This window comes from Galeopterus variegatus, unplaced genomic scaffold (assembly GCF_000696425.1).
Source record: "Galeopterus variegatus unplaced genomic scaffold, G_variegatus-3.0.2 Scaffold2077, whole genome shotgun sequence".
In the NCBI taxonomy this organism is placed as follows: domain Eukaryota; kingdom Metazoa; phylum Chordata; class Mammalia; order Dermoptera; family Cynocephalidae; genus Galeopterus; species Galeopterus variegatus.
The window spans coordinates 18,137-36,613 of record NW_007728188.1 but is presented as its reverse complement, the minus strand read 5'-3'; the positions used below and the strand labels follow the sequence as shown (position 1 = coordinate 36,613).

Genomic DNA, 18,477 nt, shown 5'->3' with positions numbered 1-18,477 from the left:
CCTGAGGAGCCTCAGCGCAGGGTGCAGCTGTCTACTTCCACTTACTGTGTCATAGGGTCTGGAACAGATGGGGCCACTTTGATGTCATCGTCACTGTTGACTGCTGATATGGTCGGAGGAAAAGGGAAGACCAGCAAGCTGATGCCTGGAGGTTAGACCTTATTCCACTTACATCCACCCCACTCGCTTCCCCACCAAACCAGACCCTCTGCAAGGCCCTATGAAGCTCCCTCTGCAGCAGAAGCATCTGGTAAACTGACCGTGCCCCACCCTGGAGTCCTCATTCCAAGTCCCCTTGTCCCAGTTCTTTAAAAAGTACCCAGAGTACTGTGCAGAGGATGGAGGATAAGGAACAAAACCAGCAAGGCCTGGACCTTCTTTCCCCTCCTCACCCACCCAATCTCCACGCTTCCTCATGCTCTCCAGTCCCACCCTGTCGCCATGGCTTGGACACAAAGGGAAAGTGCACCATCCCCAGGAATAGAAACGGGAGCTGTGTAAGTGAGAGGGGCCGGCGCCCTCACACTGCAAATGCGCCAGCCCAGCAGCACAGTCACTCTCCCCCACCCCCGGGAAGACAGCACAGCTCCTCTGCTGGAACCTGCCTCTCCCACCTGTTCCCGTGCTGCTGAATGACAAGCCACAGAAACTTAGCCATCTTTGTCTGGGATACTTGCAGTGAAATAGAAAATCACCTGGTACTCACTCATCAAGCTGTCCTAAACTACATTACTGGGAACGAATGGGTCCCCAAGCACTCCCTCTCGCCTCCCTGCAGGCTTCTGGAGAGCTGGAGAAAGTTCTGGAATCCAGCTCCCCGCACCTCCCCATACCTCTCCACTCTTTTCTCCCTAGAAGTAGGACAAGAGATGTCAATGCCACTGAAGGGAGAAGAGAGAGACGCACCACTGACCTTCTAGCACCCAGGAAGAGACGCACAGCAGGCCATGACAGTGAAGCAGCAGGGTCCCCCACAGCTGTGAGGAGCTGGGTCCCAAGCAGGGATGAACTGAGCAGCCAGCGCTGCCCCTGCCACCGTGACCAGACCCACAAGTGCAGCAGGTGCAGAGCCTAGAAAGCCAGCTCCCAGGGAATACATAAACACACAGACTTTGGATGTGGAATTTCACACTCGGCTCTTTATTTCTGAACTGTCACCACTACATAGGTAAGGTCACTTGGGCTGCAGGCACATGTGGAGTGTCAGGAACAGTGGGGTGGCAGGAGGAAGGAGGAGGTGGCCCACAGCGACCTCCAGCCGCTCATGGAGAGGACAGCCGGCCGCAGAACAGGATGCCGCTGGTTGTGCTGTGCTGGATGAAGAACAGGAAGGGGTGGTCGGCGCAGAACCTGGGGGTGACTCGGAGGCACCGCATCAACATGATGCCTGCGGTGGCGGCCGCCGCCTCAGTGCCCTCCTCGTTGACCTCCACAAAGGACTTGTGCACGACCTTGGACAGGTGCAGGTCTCTCCTGGACGACATCCCGGAGAAGTCGGCCCTGGTTGGCTCGAAGGCGTCGGTCATGCCCAGGCGGCGCAGCACAGCCTCCAAGTCGTAGTTTTCCTCCAGTTTAAACCTCGGCAGGAAAACTTCCACCTCTTCTTCGTCCATCATGTCTGGCCTCGTCCACTCGACGAATTTCTCATAAGTCAGTTCTTTTTCCACCTAGAAGAAGAGCTGGAGTATTTCAGACCTTGCCCTGCTGTCCGAGGGGGACAAGGGCTGTGATGTGAACATCACACTGGACAGCACAGCCAGGCCGCAGCCGGAAGTGGCGCCGACCCAGCTGGCTGGGACCTGGGGAAACCCGAGGCCATTCCCTCGCCACCATCACTCAGCTGCTTACCGTCCTCAGGTCGGTGTTCTCGTCTGGAAGCAGGATGATCATATTCAGCTCTTTGCTCACATAGGGAAGCACCAGAATTTGGGTGAATATTTCTCCTATATAGGTCATTTTAAAAGTAGATTTCTTAAACATCATTTGCACAGGTTTCTCCTCATTCTGTAAAGGAAACGGGCGACCATGAAGTTGAAACAAGGCCCAGCTGGCACACTGGACACTCTCAGCCCTAGAAGCACGTTCTTCCTTTGGCTTCCAGAACTTGCCATCAGAAGAAGCTCTGCCAGATCAACTGCATGACCTCGGCCTCCAAACACTGGGGGCAACAGGCTTAGACCCAACAGCTACTTTCTTATGGCCATCTCAGTCGGTCTCATGACATTGAACATAATTCCCAAATTTACATTCCAGCCTGCAGCCTCCCTGCACTTGGACATAAAAGAACCCCAATGTCACATGTAACCCTGGGCTCCTGCGTCCTTCCACATCTGCTCCATCTACGTTGCCCACCTCCGTTGATGGCAACACCATCTGTCCTTGCAATGACAGAAGCCTTGGCATGTCCTTGACTTATGTCTTTCTCATGCCTCCTGCATCGCACCCAAGAGCAAACTGCACTGGCTCTCCCTGTGAAATATACCCTAAATCTGACCTGTTCTTTCTACCTCCCCTGCCATCAGCCTCTCCTGCTCAAGCACAGTCACAGCAGCCACCTCCCCAGTTCCATGGGCAAACCAAGGTCACTCCCTCTCTGCATGCTGAGCTCATCCCCAGACTCTGGCAGGTGTCCCCTGGGCCTCCTCCTGCTCTTTGCTCCAATACCACTTCCCAACAAAGGCTTCCTTGATGGCTCTCACCTGAAACTGCACCCACCCAACACCACCGCCTACCCTTCCTCTGCAGTCTCTGCTTCACAGCTCCTGTCTTCTTATCTATGCTGCTGCCTCTCGCCAGGCACCCACATGTCACCAGGACAGCACATGGTAGGCACTCAGCCCACATGTGCCAAGTGACAAGGACTACTGAGGCAGACAAAATTTACATGTTTTTGTAGAAAGAGAGTGCACCTATCACCAGTATGTCCACAGCCACAAGTGAGAGAGATCCAAGGACAGTGACCATGTCCTGTCCAACAGTCTACTCAGTTTTGGGCCCCTCTGCAATTTAATGCTGGCAGCTGCTGTGATTTTACACAACGCCATGCAACAGGCACGGTCCAAGCATGTTATTCTGTACTAAATGGAGCAAGCCAGTCATTTGAGCTGAAGCTCTGTCTTCACCTTGACCAGGCTTGCGTGAGCTGGCCCTCACCACCACAGCCTCCTCGTCCCTGCCCTAGACAGCAAGTGGCATGCTTTTGCATAACTGGTAGAGTAAATATTTTCAGTTTTGTGGGCCACACGGTTTCTGTCACAGCTACCCAACTCTGCCATGTGGCACGAAATCCATAAACAAATGAGCACAGCTGTATTCCCATAAAACTTCACCTAAAAAAACAGCTGCTTGGCTTGCCTTGGCCCATGGGCCATAGCAGCAGCTGACCCCTGCCTTAGGCAACTTCTTCCCACCCCTCCATGTGCAAGGTCTCCACTCTTAGAATATAAGTTTCCAGTCACATTAATCGGATAATTCAGTAAATATACACTAGTATAGATATGTTCCATTTCACTCAGAAATAAAGAATTAGAATGAAAATCCGTGTCAGCTCAAAATCTGTGCCCTTGCCAACTCTCCCACAGGCAGGTGCCCCCACCCCCTGCAGTCCCTTCCCATCTCTGTCAACTGCAGACATGAGAGCAAGGTCAGATTCCTCACCACGGCACCTATGTGGACCTGCTCTGGCCTGTGCACTATAGAATGGTTTCTCTTTACAAACAATGGTACAACCTCCGAGGAGAAGGCCCTTGTCCCCTCCCTCCTGCCTGGACTGTGGAGGCCAAGTCTGGGCCCTACTGTGACCATGAGGAAGGAGCCATGTGCTGAGGATGGCAGGGCAGGAAGAAAGCCAATCCCAAGAACACGGCCCAGTGCTATGTCAGCCCCGTCTCCACCTCCAGACTGCCTGGGAGGGGACATGAACTTCTGTGAGTTAAACTGCTGCCAGCTGGGGTTTCAGCTGAATAAAGCCTATCATACATCTTGTTAAGGATTAATTTCAAAGAGAGAAATAATTTTGCCAGGGGAAAAGAGGACAGTTCATTTCAGAATAAAGCTTGGAAGAAAATACATTTCTTGAGAAACTGAAGGTTCAGCCTCAATTTGGCCCGGAGAATCTAATTTATGGGCAATGATCAAGAATGCACTGTATTTCATCTACGTTGTCTGCTTTTGTGTATGTGCAAAAATCTCTATGAATAAAGATAAACCAAAAAAGAGAAAAATAATAAACTGGATTCAGTGAGAGAAAGACACTGGAACATCAGGAAACAACATCATCCAAGCAGGAGGCGGCTAAACTAGGTGTCTAATTTACATCCTGTGTAACGTGCCCTTTCATTTGCTTGTTTTTAAGCCAAAATCTGTGCTTGCTTGTCCTTCCTATGAAGCAGGACTGAAGGCCAGTCCTTCGTTCAGTATTTACTGAGCACCGACTGTGTGCCGGGCACTCGTAAGGTGAGGTCTGCACTCCCCTGGCATTCAGCAAAGGGAGGAAAGTCCTTCTACCACTGCAGGGACTCATGGGGACTGGCAGGGGCGCAGTGACAGGACCCAGAGGAGGACAGTCAGGGAAGGCGTCCCAAGGGACACAGCTGGAAACAAAGGAGGGTGCAGGTACGGAGGGAAATGGGGAAAAATGGGCAGGATCAAGGTCTACCGACAGCCTCATATGACATATTTTGGAGTCTGAACTTTATCTCAAGTTCTGAGATGCCAGGAAGGACCTAAGTGACGCCTGAGAGCTCCGCCGTCAGGTTTTCTGTGCACACAGAACATGCCGGCAACAGTCTGGCAGGTGACTGTGTAGGGAGCCCAACCAGAAGCCGAGGGCACATGGCCACCTTTGATGACATACAAAAGCAGGAGCAGGGCCTAAAAGGCCCCAAGGCTTGGTGGGGAGTCTTGGCTAGGGGGCTGCCCAGGGCCACACAGGACACAAGTTACTTGAGTGGCCTTCTCATGCATTCTAGAAACAACGTGAACACAGGGGCTGTCTCGGAGAACCTCCTGTGTGTTCCAGTGTTCACCTTGCTGACTTTAAAGGGTCTCTCCTTGGTCTGCTCCTTGTTAAACTGCTTATCCCAGTTTCCTTTGAAGTAGATGGCGTTCACGAGAATGAGATTCGTCAGTGAATTAACTGTATCTGGAGACAGCAACTCTGTAATTTTACCTGAAAAGAAGAATTAAAGAACCAGTGAGCTTAAAAGAGTATGTGGCTGCATGACATGTCAGGAACAATGCTCAGGTGGGCCATCTCCTTGAGCGCTCAAGGGGGCAGATAAGGGATTTCACTGTCCCCCAAGTATAAAGGAATATTTGTCCTTAAAACAAAGCAACAAAAAGAGTTCTGGTAAGAAAAATCCCGTCATTTGAACAAAATGTGTAAAGTAAACAGTAGATATTACCATGCTCAGGATGAATTCATAGCACACGAGACATAAAAGAATGACAGGTGCCTGTGACTTAAAGAGAGGAACTGAAAGGGCTGTCAAAAAGAAGAGCAGTATGAGATGTTCTTTGTACATGTAAGAACAGTTTAAATTAAGCACCACAGAGGGACAAGGGCTTAGCCAAGTGTCCTGCAGCAAAGCACGAGCGTGGCAGGGCATGAGCCACACCTGACAGGGAGGCAGGCCACAACTCAAAATGCCACATTTTCCTTACGCTATCAGTGAAAGGAAAACCTAACCTTAACCCCCCTCTCGAAAACATTAAAGTATGGATTGTTCCAGAAGAGGTGCACCAAATGCCGAGAGACATCACAGATACATTGATGAGAGCAGAGAAAAGCTAGAGAAAGTACCTACATTTGACATTTTCAAAATGTCACATATTGACAAAAGCAGATCTTTAAAGTGTTTAGTTATTTAGAGGAAAAAAGTCATTTCTGTTTGCATTTGACAGTCTTATGAAAAAACCAACGATAAGACTTAAGTCAAATACTATTAAAAATAACAACATATTGTCACCTTCTGTCTTTTTGGCTACCCAGGTGTTTATGTGCTTTCTGGACTCCCCTGCAGCATTCATAAAGTCAAGCTCTTCCATCTCTGCTTGGTAGAATTTGCGGCAGGAATCTTTAAAAGACTAGGATAGACGGAGCAACATAATTACAAGGCTACGAAAATAATTAACACCTAAAGCTTACCTCTTCATTGCAGCAAAGCAGAAATCAATAATTTCATGATTATAAAAGCAAATTCAAGGGTTTGGATCCCAGTACTGGTCACCCCAAAAAGATTTATAATAATTTTAGGATTTACAGATGTCATTACAAATATAAGGAATTAAAGTCCAACTTCTCATTTTTTAGCTATATTTAACCTTAGTTTATAAACTGTGTAAACAGTGGTGGTGGTCTGAATACCAAACAAATTTCACAAGCTGCTGGATCCTTTAGGGGAGTAGCTGAGTGAGGTGGCTTTAGTGAGGTGGCTGAGAGGACGCTGAGATGCAAAGAGCGCATCCCTCCTGACCCCCCACTGCAGGTGCTGGGTGAGGGCTGACCCAGCGACAGCTCCAGCCCACTCTGCAATGCAAGCCACAGGCCGTGACCAATCTCTGCCGTTCCATAGAACGTGGAAAATGCGTAATTCTGCACCAGCACTGCCACCACAACTGATAGTGGTGATGGAAGTGTTCCAAATCGGCACTGTCCAAAGGATGCCGCATGTGGTTATTGAGCACCTGCTGAGGTAAATGAGCACCTAGCGCAGCTGAGGAAATGAATACTTGGTTTTATTTAATTTTAATGAATTACACTGGAATTTAAATAGCTTCATGTATTCAGTGGCTACCATGCTGGATGGCTCAGTTTCAGACTGAGCAACTCAAAAAAAGTTCAAACTATATTCAGCTAATATATTCTATGAAAGGACAATGATTGATGAACAACTACATGACGTGATACAGAAGAAAATGTGGTGGAAAATGAACGGGCTGACATGACTAATTATGCTGACAGTGCACTATGGAACAATTTCCCAATTGTTCCTTCCAACAGCTTATGGCTACATATTTAACTTCCCTTTTGAGAACTGATTTTATGTTGCAGGATTTCACGTTTCTCCTCAGATAGCAGCAGACAGGCAATGCGACACAGTGGTCGTGAGCATGAGGTTTGCAGCCTGGTAGCTGGGGGGCCTGGGAAAAGTCGATTGGTCTCTGGACCCTCCTTGCCCACCCTGCACATGAGGACACGTGGCACCACACTCTCCCTCCTCCCACCTCCTCGCTGGCTTCACTGCCTTAGTGGAAAACAGCAAGCGTGACTTACTGAGAGGAAATCACAAGACTTTTCCCCAAAGAGCCTGTTGGCTGTCCTAAGCAGATACTTCGTGCCAGTCCTGTTCACTTCGGCGAGAAGCAACTGGAAGCCCTTGTGGATGTCCCCAGTGCCACTGTTTCCACTTTTACTTAAGGAAAGTGCCTGAAATCAGAAGCAGAATAAGAACAAACAACTTCAGGATGCCGTGCCTTCAGGAACTGGGTACAACACTGAAGCGAGCCTAACAACTGTGCACACTCTTACTATCACCTAACAGAAGATCCAGCCATTAAAGACGAAGAGCGTCTCGAAAGCCTCCTCCAGCCTTTCTCCCTGGACCCTGTCAGGACTGGTATGACCAGAAGTGACTTCCACACCCCCCAGTTCCCCATGCTCACGACCAGCTCGGCTACAAGTGAAGCTGCCAGCCAGACCCTCCATCTCTGCCATCGAGGCTGCTCCTGACACTGAAGGTGCCCTCCCCCCGACCTTGGGGATGGGCTGGCCCTGACGCTGGCTCTGCCCAACAGTACTTGGCAGAAGTGATGCAGTCCAGGCCTGAGCCCTAAGAGGCCTGGCAGCCCCATATTCGCTCCCTTGTCCCCAGCCACTATGGTGGAAGCAAGTCCAAGCTATCCTGTCACGGGGGGAGAGTTGCTTGGAACGGCGCCATGGCCCCAGACGTCAGAAGGACCTTCTTGCACCTTCCAGCTGAGCTGCCTGCTGAAACAGCCACAAGGGTGACCCGGCTGGCACCCTGGGAAGAAGAACTCCCCGGTCAGGCCAGAGAATTAGAGAAACAAATGATCACTGCTGCTTCCAGATGCTAAGTTTGGGACGATTTCTTCTGCAGCAATAGATAGTAGCAACCTAGAAGTGGATTCTGCTGTAACAAAAGTCTAAATCTTGTGGCCTGGCTCTGGACCCTAGCACCTGGAGAAGCTGGAAGGACATGAAGAAATTTCTACCAGGGGCTACAGAAAGGGGACTATGGTGTGTACTGGCAGAGAAGTGGATGGAGAGATGGTCCCCTGTAGTGACAGGGAAGACAGGACATTTCCCCTGAACTCATGCATCTGGCTAAGTTAGCCAGGAAGAATGTGGCTTCTATCAGCTGCATGGGATAAAGGATGGGAAGAGAAAGTTGAGCTAAAGAAGGGATTTTTCCATTTTCAAGCAGAATTTAAAAGAACTACTTCCACCCAGGACTTGGAAAATAAAAATGTTTCATTCCCAACCTCTCCAGCTGGCAAATGATTCTAAAAGTAAGAAATGGCCTCAGGGCGAAGATCAAATCCAAGGCGCTGACCTCAGGAGTGAGGGCAAGACCCACTTTGCTGAAACCTCAGAAGATTAGGGTAGGGCCCCGCAGATGATCTCCAGTGCACTAAGGGGCTTCTAAGCATCTCAGGGCCCCCACAGCACCCTGACTCCCAGCCCAACACAGAGTGCCAGCTCTAACAGGTCTGTGCATGGAGCTCTGTCCAGTGAAGCGAGTTTGACTAGATACCTAGAAATCCCACAGTGGTTTTCAAGGAGCTGTGAGAGCTTGGGCTAAGAGGGAGAGACAGTCCGAGTGAGGGGCACCTTCGGGCCCCCACTTTCCATGGGCAGGAGGCAGGCTGCCGGAGCAGTCGGCGGCCGATTCTTACAGAAAAGGAAAGGAGCTGCACAGAGCTCATCCAGGAATGCAGACGGAGAGCCTCACCCAGGGCAGCGGTGGGTGAGGAATGCCCCCAGGAGTCCTATCAAGGAACATTCCCTGCCCTGGGAGCAGAGACGGCACTGCGCACCTGGCTGTGTGGAGGGACTGCAAAGGCCCAACGGCTGCAATGAGCCCCCCACGCCTCCTGCAATGACCTGCGTGTGTCCCCCCAGATTCACGTGCTGAAGTCCCAGCCTGCAGGGCCTAGGATGGACTGACTTGGAGGTGGGCCTAACCCATATGACTGGCATCCTTCCGAGAAGAGGAGATGAGCAGCAGCTCCATAACATCTGACAGCGTCCCCCGGCCCTGACACGTCGTGGGCAGGTACCTGGGCCATCTGGGCCGCAGTGTTTCCCTTTGCCCCCAGGAGGACCATGGCCAGCGCAGACGCGATGCTTATGGGCGAGAAGAACACATTTTTCGAGCTGTCCTCACCAAGCATCTTCAGGACGTTCAGGGCAAAGGTGCCGTTTGTCTCCGACAGAGGGTCCATGCTGGCAAGCCTGGAACGAAGATGCAGTCAGTGTTGCATGAGCACGGTGTCCACTCTGTAGGGAGTGAGCACACAGTGACACCCACCAAACTCTGAGGGCCCCATGGGGCACCCCCAAACCGTTCTGTTGTTTTTCTAACGCTAAGTGAAAAGAACGGAGCAGCTGAATTTATAAAACCATCCCATTTGGTGGGGACTTCCATCTGCACACCCGCGGGGCTCTGCGGCGGTCACCTCCCTGGGTTGGGGTTAGGGAAGTGTGCTGGGCCCTGCACTCCCAGGGCACCCTCCGCACACCCTCACCTGACCAGCAGTGGCTGTGTGCCCTTCTCCACCTCCAGGCACAGGCTCAGGGGTCAGGGGCCTCCATCGCCCCTGCCATGTGGGGCACTTGGCAAGACCCCTGCAGCCTTGCAGGGTCCAGAGCAGGGACACAGCAGGTGTTCAGGCTGCTGGAATCCCAGAGTCACAAAACTAAAAGCACAACAGGATGCTAGAGATACCCACCATCAACTTCCCATTTTACCATGGGAACATGACCTTCCCAGAAGTGAAGTGATAGAGCCCAGCTAAGGAGGGGATCGGCTCACTCAGTATCTAAGCATATAAGTATATAACTAATAAACTTCATAAAATCTTGTTTACTGTCCTTGTTTAAAGATTTGTTTTCAAATTTGTCTTTTTTTATACTTGGGATGCTGGGCACTCCTTGTTTGCTGAGATCTTCCATACATATCCTAAGATCACCAATTTTTAATGGAAGTATGATAGAACGCACACGTTACTAGAATTCTTCAACATATAAGGGATTCTTTGAACGTACAGAAGTAACTCCAGGATTTGGTAGAGCCTTGGGAACATCACTATAAACAAAAGTAGCCATTACCTGAAACTGAAACAAAATTGTACCTATTCCTGGTTCTCTGGGTTCTAGATCAGCAAGAGCTGCTTCTTATCCATTTTAAGAGAAACGATTGCTAAAACAGGGAAACCTGTAGACTAAGAATTAAGAACTAAGAGGAGCTGCCCCAAAGCAAGAAGCCCAGTCTGTGTGTCAGGATGCTAACAAGTGCCCGCAAGTGCCCACCACATGGGGTCTTAACAGGCCTGGGGACAGGAAAACCTCTGACTTTGGCCCATGATGGCTCAGCCCACACAGAGAGGCTGTGGAGCAAAAAGATTTTGCCATCAGCACACATTTTCCCCTCAAATATTGGAGGGCTCTAATCCAATTGGAAACGCCATCCTAAGAAAGGCCATTAATAAGGCACTCTGACTCTGTGCCCCTAAGAATGTGTTTGGGGCACTGACCTCAACAAAGCAAAGCTCTCCCACCTGAACACACACCTGCTAGCCAGCCCATGATACATCATCTGGGGCAGAGAAGAAATCAGTGCACATCGGTTTCATTGGGTCAAGGGGATTTAACACTGAAAGACAAATACGTCTTCAATATAAAGCTGCTTCAGTTTTCTTCTTTTCTTTAGACCGGGAAAAACAAACCAGGACATTGAGCAGAAAAGGCATTACTCACGAAGGAGACCAGGTTTGTAGTCCCAGCTCTGGCACCCTAAGCAAATAATCTGCGTCCCCTTCCATCTCTAACATTCAATATTTGTTACCATCAAATGCGGAAGAGCAAAAATTCAGCTCATTTTCAAAGCCCACAGTGAGGTCAGTAATAACACTCCATTTCTCAGCTGAAAATCACTACAGATAGCCAAGAAAGGTAAAATTATATCCACGTCCTATATAAAAATTGCTAAATAAAAAAGAAACAATAAATCAACAATGCCCTAGAAGTTTATCCAAAATATGCAGGATAATCTTGTAGCGGAAAATACGTTAATAGTGAAATAACTGTATAGCCCACTACTGATAAATGCCCTTAAATCAAATAGGAAATAACTCCTATACTTCCTTAACAAAACAAGAATTATCTACTTCAGCAGCCGTCATCACAGTTGATGACATAAAATCAGAGGAGCCCTTTTGTTCCCCCCACAGGAAAAGATAAGGATATCTGTCAACCCATGTTGTATAGCTTTGTTCTGATAGTTCTGCCAAGGCAAATACAACTCATGAAACACAATGAGAAGGAAAATCATCAGGAAGGAGACAAAATAAGCATGGTTAGCAAACAATTTGATGATCTACCTGCAAAGCAGCCCGAATCAATTAAATACACATAAACCTTTGGTTAAATAAATTTGTTATGCTTTTCTGTCATTAACCTGTCCTTTGTTACAAGAGTGTCAGTCATGACCCTTGTGCCAGGTGAGGAAAGGGATCATGTCTTTCCACCCGCCCATACAATGACATTTTAATATGTCAGGGTTTTTTATGCTTTACGCAGCTTTTAAAGCAAACTTTCGAATTTGATACAAACCTTAGTAAACATTTGAACTTTCATAATATTAATAAATCAAGATTTACAAATCTAGTAAGCTAGCCTCTCCTAAGATTTGTATAAATATGTTAAAAAATACACAGAATGGCTCTCCTGAGCTGGGGCAGTGGGGGGCTGAGGACCTCAGCCACATCTCCCCGACACCTATACCAGCCCAGCAATGACCACCGAGCAGCTGCAGGAAGCACCTCAGGCTCCCGAGCTGGGGTGATGGGGTGTAAGGGCTTCAGCCACACACCCCTAACATCTGCACCCAGCCCAGCAATGACCAAGTCACCGCTGGAAGCCCCTTGGTCTCCCTTGCAGGAATGAGGGTTGTCACAGGCCTCAACCCCACCCTCCTTCTTCTCCCACCCTATTTCCTTCCTCTTTCCCCTCTCCCCCTTCCCCCCAACTGCTCTGCACCAACATCATAAAATGTAAAAAAATATATTAATAAACTTAAAAATATACACAAAATGGTACGATAACAAAACTTTTCTACACCTGTACTTAAGTCTAGCAAAAGGTATTATTTAATATCATGGGTTAAAATTATTTGATCTTTGTTCTATCTTGTGATATTTCCTAAGGTAATAATAACGCTTATTTTAATGGTTTCCTGGGGTTAATCTTAAGCGACCATCCTCTCCCCACAAAAACAAGAGGATTGGACTTCCTGCTTCGTAGCAATGTACCATCCTGGCTGCTTATCGAAACATTGGACTAGCTACAGGATCTCTGAGCTTCAATCCCACAGTCACAGAGACTTTACAAGGCCTTGACCAAACACCAAATTTCAGTTCCTTGTAGCCTGGCATCTTTCCTTAAAGTGAAGTATTATGTCAATTTTCCTCTGAATCCCATAGCCAAGAGCTCAACCATATAACTTGGATCTAAATCTTTTAATTTCATTTTTAAGCCTTTGCACCTGTTTATTAACTACCGCGCTTGTTAGCTTGGGGATCTGTAATACTAGATTTTCATGCAGCAATCCTAGTTGAGATGCAAACAGGACTGAAAATTCTTCTGCACCTTTTAAAACGTCATCTTATTTGCCTCATCTGAACTTATTAATGGACTCAGGGCTTTTTATAAACAATACATTTCAATTAACTGATTTTTTTGTTCTTGGTGCTCACAGTGTCTTAACTTGATTACTCAGAATCTCTTTAAGTTAGTTTTTTGATCTCAAGATGTTGATCTCAAACATCCTTGCTTTACGGCAACAACGAAGTCTTACAGGCCCATTTTTAATTTTCCAGTCCACAGACATGGTATCAGCCCTCTTCTGGTTTCTTTCAGAGGATAACAGCTGTAAAGCACAAAATCTGAATACCCGGAGCAGATGAGTTTTGGTGCTGATGGAAAATCCTGCTGCTGCGGTTGGACATACCAGGGACAGGCTAGGATAGATATTGCCATTTAGGTCCCTCATCCATCATGCTGTAAATCAGATTGCCATGGAAAGTCCTGATGCCCATGCCTCTTCCAGAGCATAACCGCACCTGAAGGCTTTCACCCGGGCTGCAGCTGCACCACGTCCTCCTTTGTTACATGCAGATGCTGCGTCAGCCCATGCTGAGCAGCCACATTCTCAACACGATCCATTCGGACCCGTTGCTCTTCAGTGTGCTGCACAGCTGCCTCCTTCGACACGGCTCTTAGCCTGCAATGTCCCTTATTTTGGACCTGATGTCTTCCTGCCGTATGGTTTGCCCCCTTATTTTGATGGAGCAAACTGATCCAAAGACTGAATACAAGCTTTTGATCTCTTGCACGTCTGAAAATGTCTTTATTCCACCACTCCGCATGACTGATAGCCTGGCAGGGTGCCCACCACTTTACCTTCACATCTCTGACGCACTGCTTCACTGCTCTCCAGCCTCCAGCTTTGCTGCTGAGGAGTCTGATGACATTCTGACCCGAGTTCCATCTACTATGCCCCACCCCCACTCTTTGGAAGCCTATGAAATCTTACCCTATTCCCTGACGTTTGGAAATGTCACTATGATGCGTCCATCTATGGGCCCATTTCATTCATTTTGTTGGGCACTTGGTGGGCTCTTTCAACCAGGCAATTCAAGAACATTTCCTTTCCACCCTGGGAAAAATGCTTAAGGCAGTTGCTCATTTGCTTCAGACTGACTCTCTGTTCTCTTTTTCTGTACCTCCTACTAGTCAAAGACAAAATTCTTGGACTGACCTCATCTAGGACTTCCCAACCATCTCCACATTGCGGCATGCACAGGAAATGGTATCTGTATGGCACTTTGGGGCGAGACTACTTGCTGCAGAGGTGACCAGCCAAATGCTTCGGGTACCCAATCCCCCTGTCCCAGGTGCCCCGAGTTGCATGTGTAATACCTTACACATCATTATCCCACCCAAGGCACAACACCCCGGCCCACAGGCTAGAGAGCTCTCTCTGACCTTCTTCATTCTCTAGCATTTCCCATCACAATGATATTTTGTTCCATTTTCTGGAAGACATTCATGACTATATCTTTCAATCTTCCTATTGATTTTTTGTTGTTAATTTCAGCTGTTATATTTTCAATTTCTGGGGCTCTTTTCTTTCTGCTGTCCCTTCTTTGCAGCCTCAGAGAACATCCATCTTACTTTTATTGAGTTCTCTTCTTCTCTGTTGTTGTGGTTGGTGTTTATTTTATTCAGGTCTCTCTCTCTCTCTCTTCATACGTAGGCATTCTAAAATGCCTGATGACCCTTGGATGTCAGTTCATTTTTAAGAGGAAAACACAGAACAATGTTGGAAATTCAGTTTGTATGGGCAGGACAAGTCAGCTGGGGGCTTCATTGTGGTGTGACCAAGGGGTCAGCAGGTTTTTTGTTGAGGACCTGGCAAATGGGGGAATTCTCTGGAATGGCTGCTGGTGGTGTTCTGGAAGCAGGCTGATGGGGGGCGGGATGAGGGTAAGGTTTCCACTGGCTCTGTATTCCCATTTCAGCCCACTGCATCCCCCACAGTGCCTGGCAGTCCCTGAATTCCAGCATTTTCATTATCACTTTGTAATAATACATAAATCCTTAACTATCAATCTTTATAAAAAAGATTAAAGCGATCCTGATGCTAAAAAGAAAAATAAAACCAAATTTAAAGTTTACCACCAAGATATTACAAGTATCAAAGAAATTTATAAACAAGCTAGTAAGATTTTTATATTGTGGCTTTTTTCTTATCCATTCAATGAATGTACCATTAACAAGGATGTATATTCCACAGGTCACAATTGTAAACTCAGCACCTATCAATGGCTTTCCACATACCTACTTCTTTAACTGCAGTAAATAGTTAAGCGGAGTCCTTCACACACACACACACACACACACACACACACACACACACTCACACAAACACACTCAGGGTACTTCAAAAAGTTCANTTTCTGGGGCTCTTTTCTTTCTGCTGTCCCTTCTTTGCAGCCTCAGAGAACATCCATCTTAGTTTTATTGAGTTCTCTTCTTCTCTGTTGTTGTGGTTGGTGTTTATCTTATTCAGGTCTCTCTCTCTCTCTCTTCATACGTAGGCATTCTAAAATGCCTGATGACCCTTGGATGTCAGTTCATTTTTAAGAGGAAAACACAGAACAATGTTGGAAATTCAGTTTGTATGGGCAGGACAAGTCAGCTGGGGGCTTCATTGTGGTGTGACCAAGGGGTCAGCAGGTTTTTTGTTGAGGACCTGGCAAATATTTAATATTTTACCATTAAGCATATGTTTGCTGTAGGTCTTTTGTAATACTCTTTAACAGTTTAATGTTTCCTTCTATTTCCAGTTTGATATGAGATTTTACCATAAATATTGAATTTTGCCAAGTGCACTTTCTGAATCTATCAAGATGATCATATAATTTTTCTTCTTTCTCGTAATATTGTGAATTATACTGATTGATTTTCTTTTTGGGGGGGCTTTTCTTCCACTTTATTGAGGTATTTTTGACAAGAACTGTATATACTTAAAGTGCATAATGCAATGTTTTGATAAATATATACATTGTGAAATGATTACCACAGTCAAGCTAATTAACATATTCATCACCTCACATGGTTATAATTTGTGTGTGTGCATGTGTGTGCGTGTGATAGAAACACTGAAGATCAGCTGTCAGCAAATTTCAAATATACAATACAGTATTATTAACTACAGTCGCCATGCTATGCTTGAGATCTCTAGAACTTATTCATCCCACATAACTGAACCTTTGTACCCTTTGGCCAACATTTCCCTATATCCCCACCTTCTAGTCCCGGGCAACCATTATTCTACTCTCTGCTTTTATGAGTTTGACTTTTTTTAGATTCCACATATAATCGAGATTATTCAGTATTTGTCTTTCTGTGTCTGGCTTATTTCCCTTAGTATAATGTCCTCCAGGTTCATCCATGTTACAGCAAATGACAGAATTTCCTTTTTTTAAAAAAAGCTGAATAATTTCATTGTATATATATGTGTGTGTGCACATATCTCAGGGTACTTCAAAAAGTTCACAGAAAAATAGAATTAACAGGTAATACAAATCTTTTCATGAACTTTTCGAGTCCTCCATATGTATATATACACATATACGTGCAAAACTTGTTATATATTTAAAAATTATGTACTGCTTTACAAACAGTATTATTTTTAAAAAATAAAAATGATTTAATCACAGACATAAAAACTGGATGTTAACGTTTTATTACTGAACAGTTTCATATATTTTTAAAATAAGTCTAACAAAACTATCCTAGCATCGGTTTCCCCTGCAGTAACTTTCACCAGTAACTTTCAGCAGTTAATGTTCCTAATCCATATTATTCAACTGATTAAGTCTTAATAATTCTTTAAGATGTCGATATTTAATTGTGCTTCTTATCTTCCTCGATTAAGGATGCCTAATTTCTTAGAAAATTTAGCCACTTAAAGACTGGCTTAATGGAAACTGGGCTCCTGCTTTGTCCCTCTATTTTCTTATGTAATGTGTGTGCGTTTTGCTTCTCTGAGCAGCAGTTGCCTGACATGCAAATGGGGCATTAGACATTATTTTCTTTCTTCTGATGTCTTGGCCTTATCTCAGGTCTAGCAAGCTTGGAAATATAACTGTGTGGTCTTCCATGGGACCTTACAAAGTCCATTTGGGTGTCCTTATTATCAGATACATAGAAAAGAAGGTGGGTCTGTTCATTCTAATTTCACTCCATTGTTTCTGGTCTGAGTTAACTGTAACACACTGAACTGCAGTAAAATGCCTAGGACTGGAACTGCCCTTACATTAATTTTAAATACGTAGTTTAAGTGGCCAAGTATGACCAAAAGTGCACTCTTTCTCCAGGACGGCATCCAGTCAAAATGGATGCAGTTGCTCAGGAATGTTCGTGTGACACTGGCATACACCCACAGACACTGATAAGAGCAGAAATTCACACTCATTACAGAGCATATTACTCAGCCCCAGCAACAGGTAGGCCTGCAGGACATTAATCCAAAGGTTACTTCATAACATCTCATCACATCTATCCGAAACCACACCTGGAAGAAAAGCAGGCAGCCTCAGGGCATATTCTTGCCAACAGGCTCAACCGGGCCCTCCAGGAAGCCAAAGTGCCAAGCCCGACGCAGCTGCCCCTTCTGGGTATTCTTCACAGCACGGGAATTAATTTTCCATAGTTCTGTTTTCTGAAACTAAGTTGCGGGGGAGGAAGCAACTAACTGAAATACAGATTTCAAGGCTGGCCTATTAGCTCACTTGGCTACAGCGTGACGCTAATAACACCGAGGTCAAGGGTTGAATCCCTGTACAGGCCAGCCGCCAAAAAAAAAAAAACCCAAAAACTATTTCATCTAGCATATAAGCCCCAAGTATGACTAAAATTTCCCCCATGTTCCCTAAGCCTTGAAAGCACCACATCTTGTCTGCAGGGGGTTTCTCTAAAACTTTTAAAACTTTCGCCTGCAGTGAGTTTCATTAAACACAGAGCAGTAAAGCGATCAGGAAAGGTCGGTCCTCACGATTATCTTCCTAGGCTTCAGCGACGCCCAGAGTGCTGGGAATTTGCCGAACTCCTGAGCGCAGGCCTGGCCCCGCGGGCAGGGAGACCCACAGCAAGTTCAGGGAAGGGGCGACGGAGAGTCGGGTCCGCCATCGTTGGCACAGACCCCTCGGCCTCTCTCCGCCTCCAGATCTCCCGGGTCCCGACGCCAGGCACCCTGCTGCGCAAGCCGGTGTCCTGCGGATCGCGGGGAGCGAGTGTCACCAGTGGCTAGGCGGGCAGGGTAAACCGCGGCCGCTGGTGTGAGGGCGTCACCTGCGGCCAGGGCCATTCGGGGATCACCTGCGGCCCGGGAGACTCGGCCCCGCTCCCATCCCGGGCCGACCGCCTCCTCCTTGGGCGCGGGGCCCGCGTGCCCCAGGTCCGGGCGGTTCACGGCGTCGCCTGCTTGGCCCAGAGGCCACAGACAACTTACCGGCGGCGCGACCATCAGCTGCTGCTCCCGGACTCCGGAAAGAAACCCCAGCGGGGTGCTCAGCCCTCGTCCCCGCCAACGGCGACTGCAGGGGTCGCGGATCCGCGCGGCCACGCCCCACGTCTCCGCGCGACCCGGGTTCCTCCGCCCCTCC

The 18,477-nt window shown here is 47.3% G+C and overlaps 1 protein-coding gene across 2 annotated transcripts in view; it reads right to left on the bottom strand.

Annotated features, from left to right (window-relative positions):
* Positions 1-1,119: 1,119 nt before the first annotated feature.
* Positions 1,120-18,477, bottom strand: part of SERPINB6 (serpin peptidase inhibitor, clade B (ovalbumin), member 6) — an 18,512-nt gene continuing 1,154 nt past the window's right edge. Inside the window, exons 1-7 of one of the 2 annotated variants that reach the window (XM_008580394.1) lie at positions 18,324-18,417; positions 9,304-9,478; positions 7,277-7,429; positions 5,970-6,087; positions 5,028-5,170; positions 1,849-2,004; positions 1,120-1,667 (exon numbers count right to left, since the gene is read on the bottom strand). In XM_008580394.1, coding sequence (XP_008578616.1) covers positions 1,263-1,667; positions 1,849-2,004; positions 5,028-5,170; positions 5,970-6,087; positions 7,277-7,429; positions 9,304-9,468 — 1,140 coding nt within the window. In that variant the 5' untranslated portion in view covers positions 9,469-9,478; positions 18,324-18,417 and the 3' untranslated portion in view covers positions 1,120-1,262. Of the gene's footprint in view, positions 1,668-1,848; positions 2,005-5,027; positions 5,171-5,969; positions 6,088-7,276; positions 7,430-9,303; positions 9,479-18,323; positions 18,418-18,477 lie in introns of those variants that run through there. The other variant, XM_008580395.1, reaches the window with a different exon arrangement.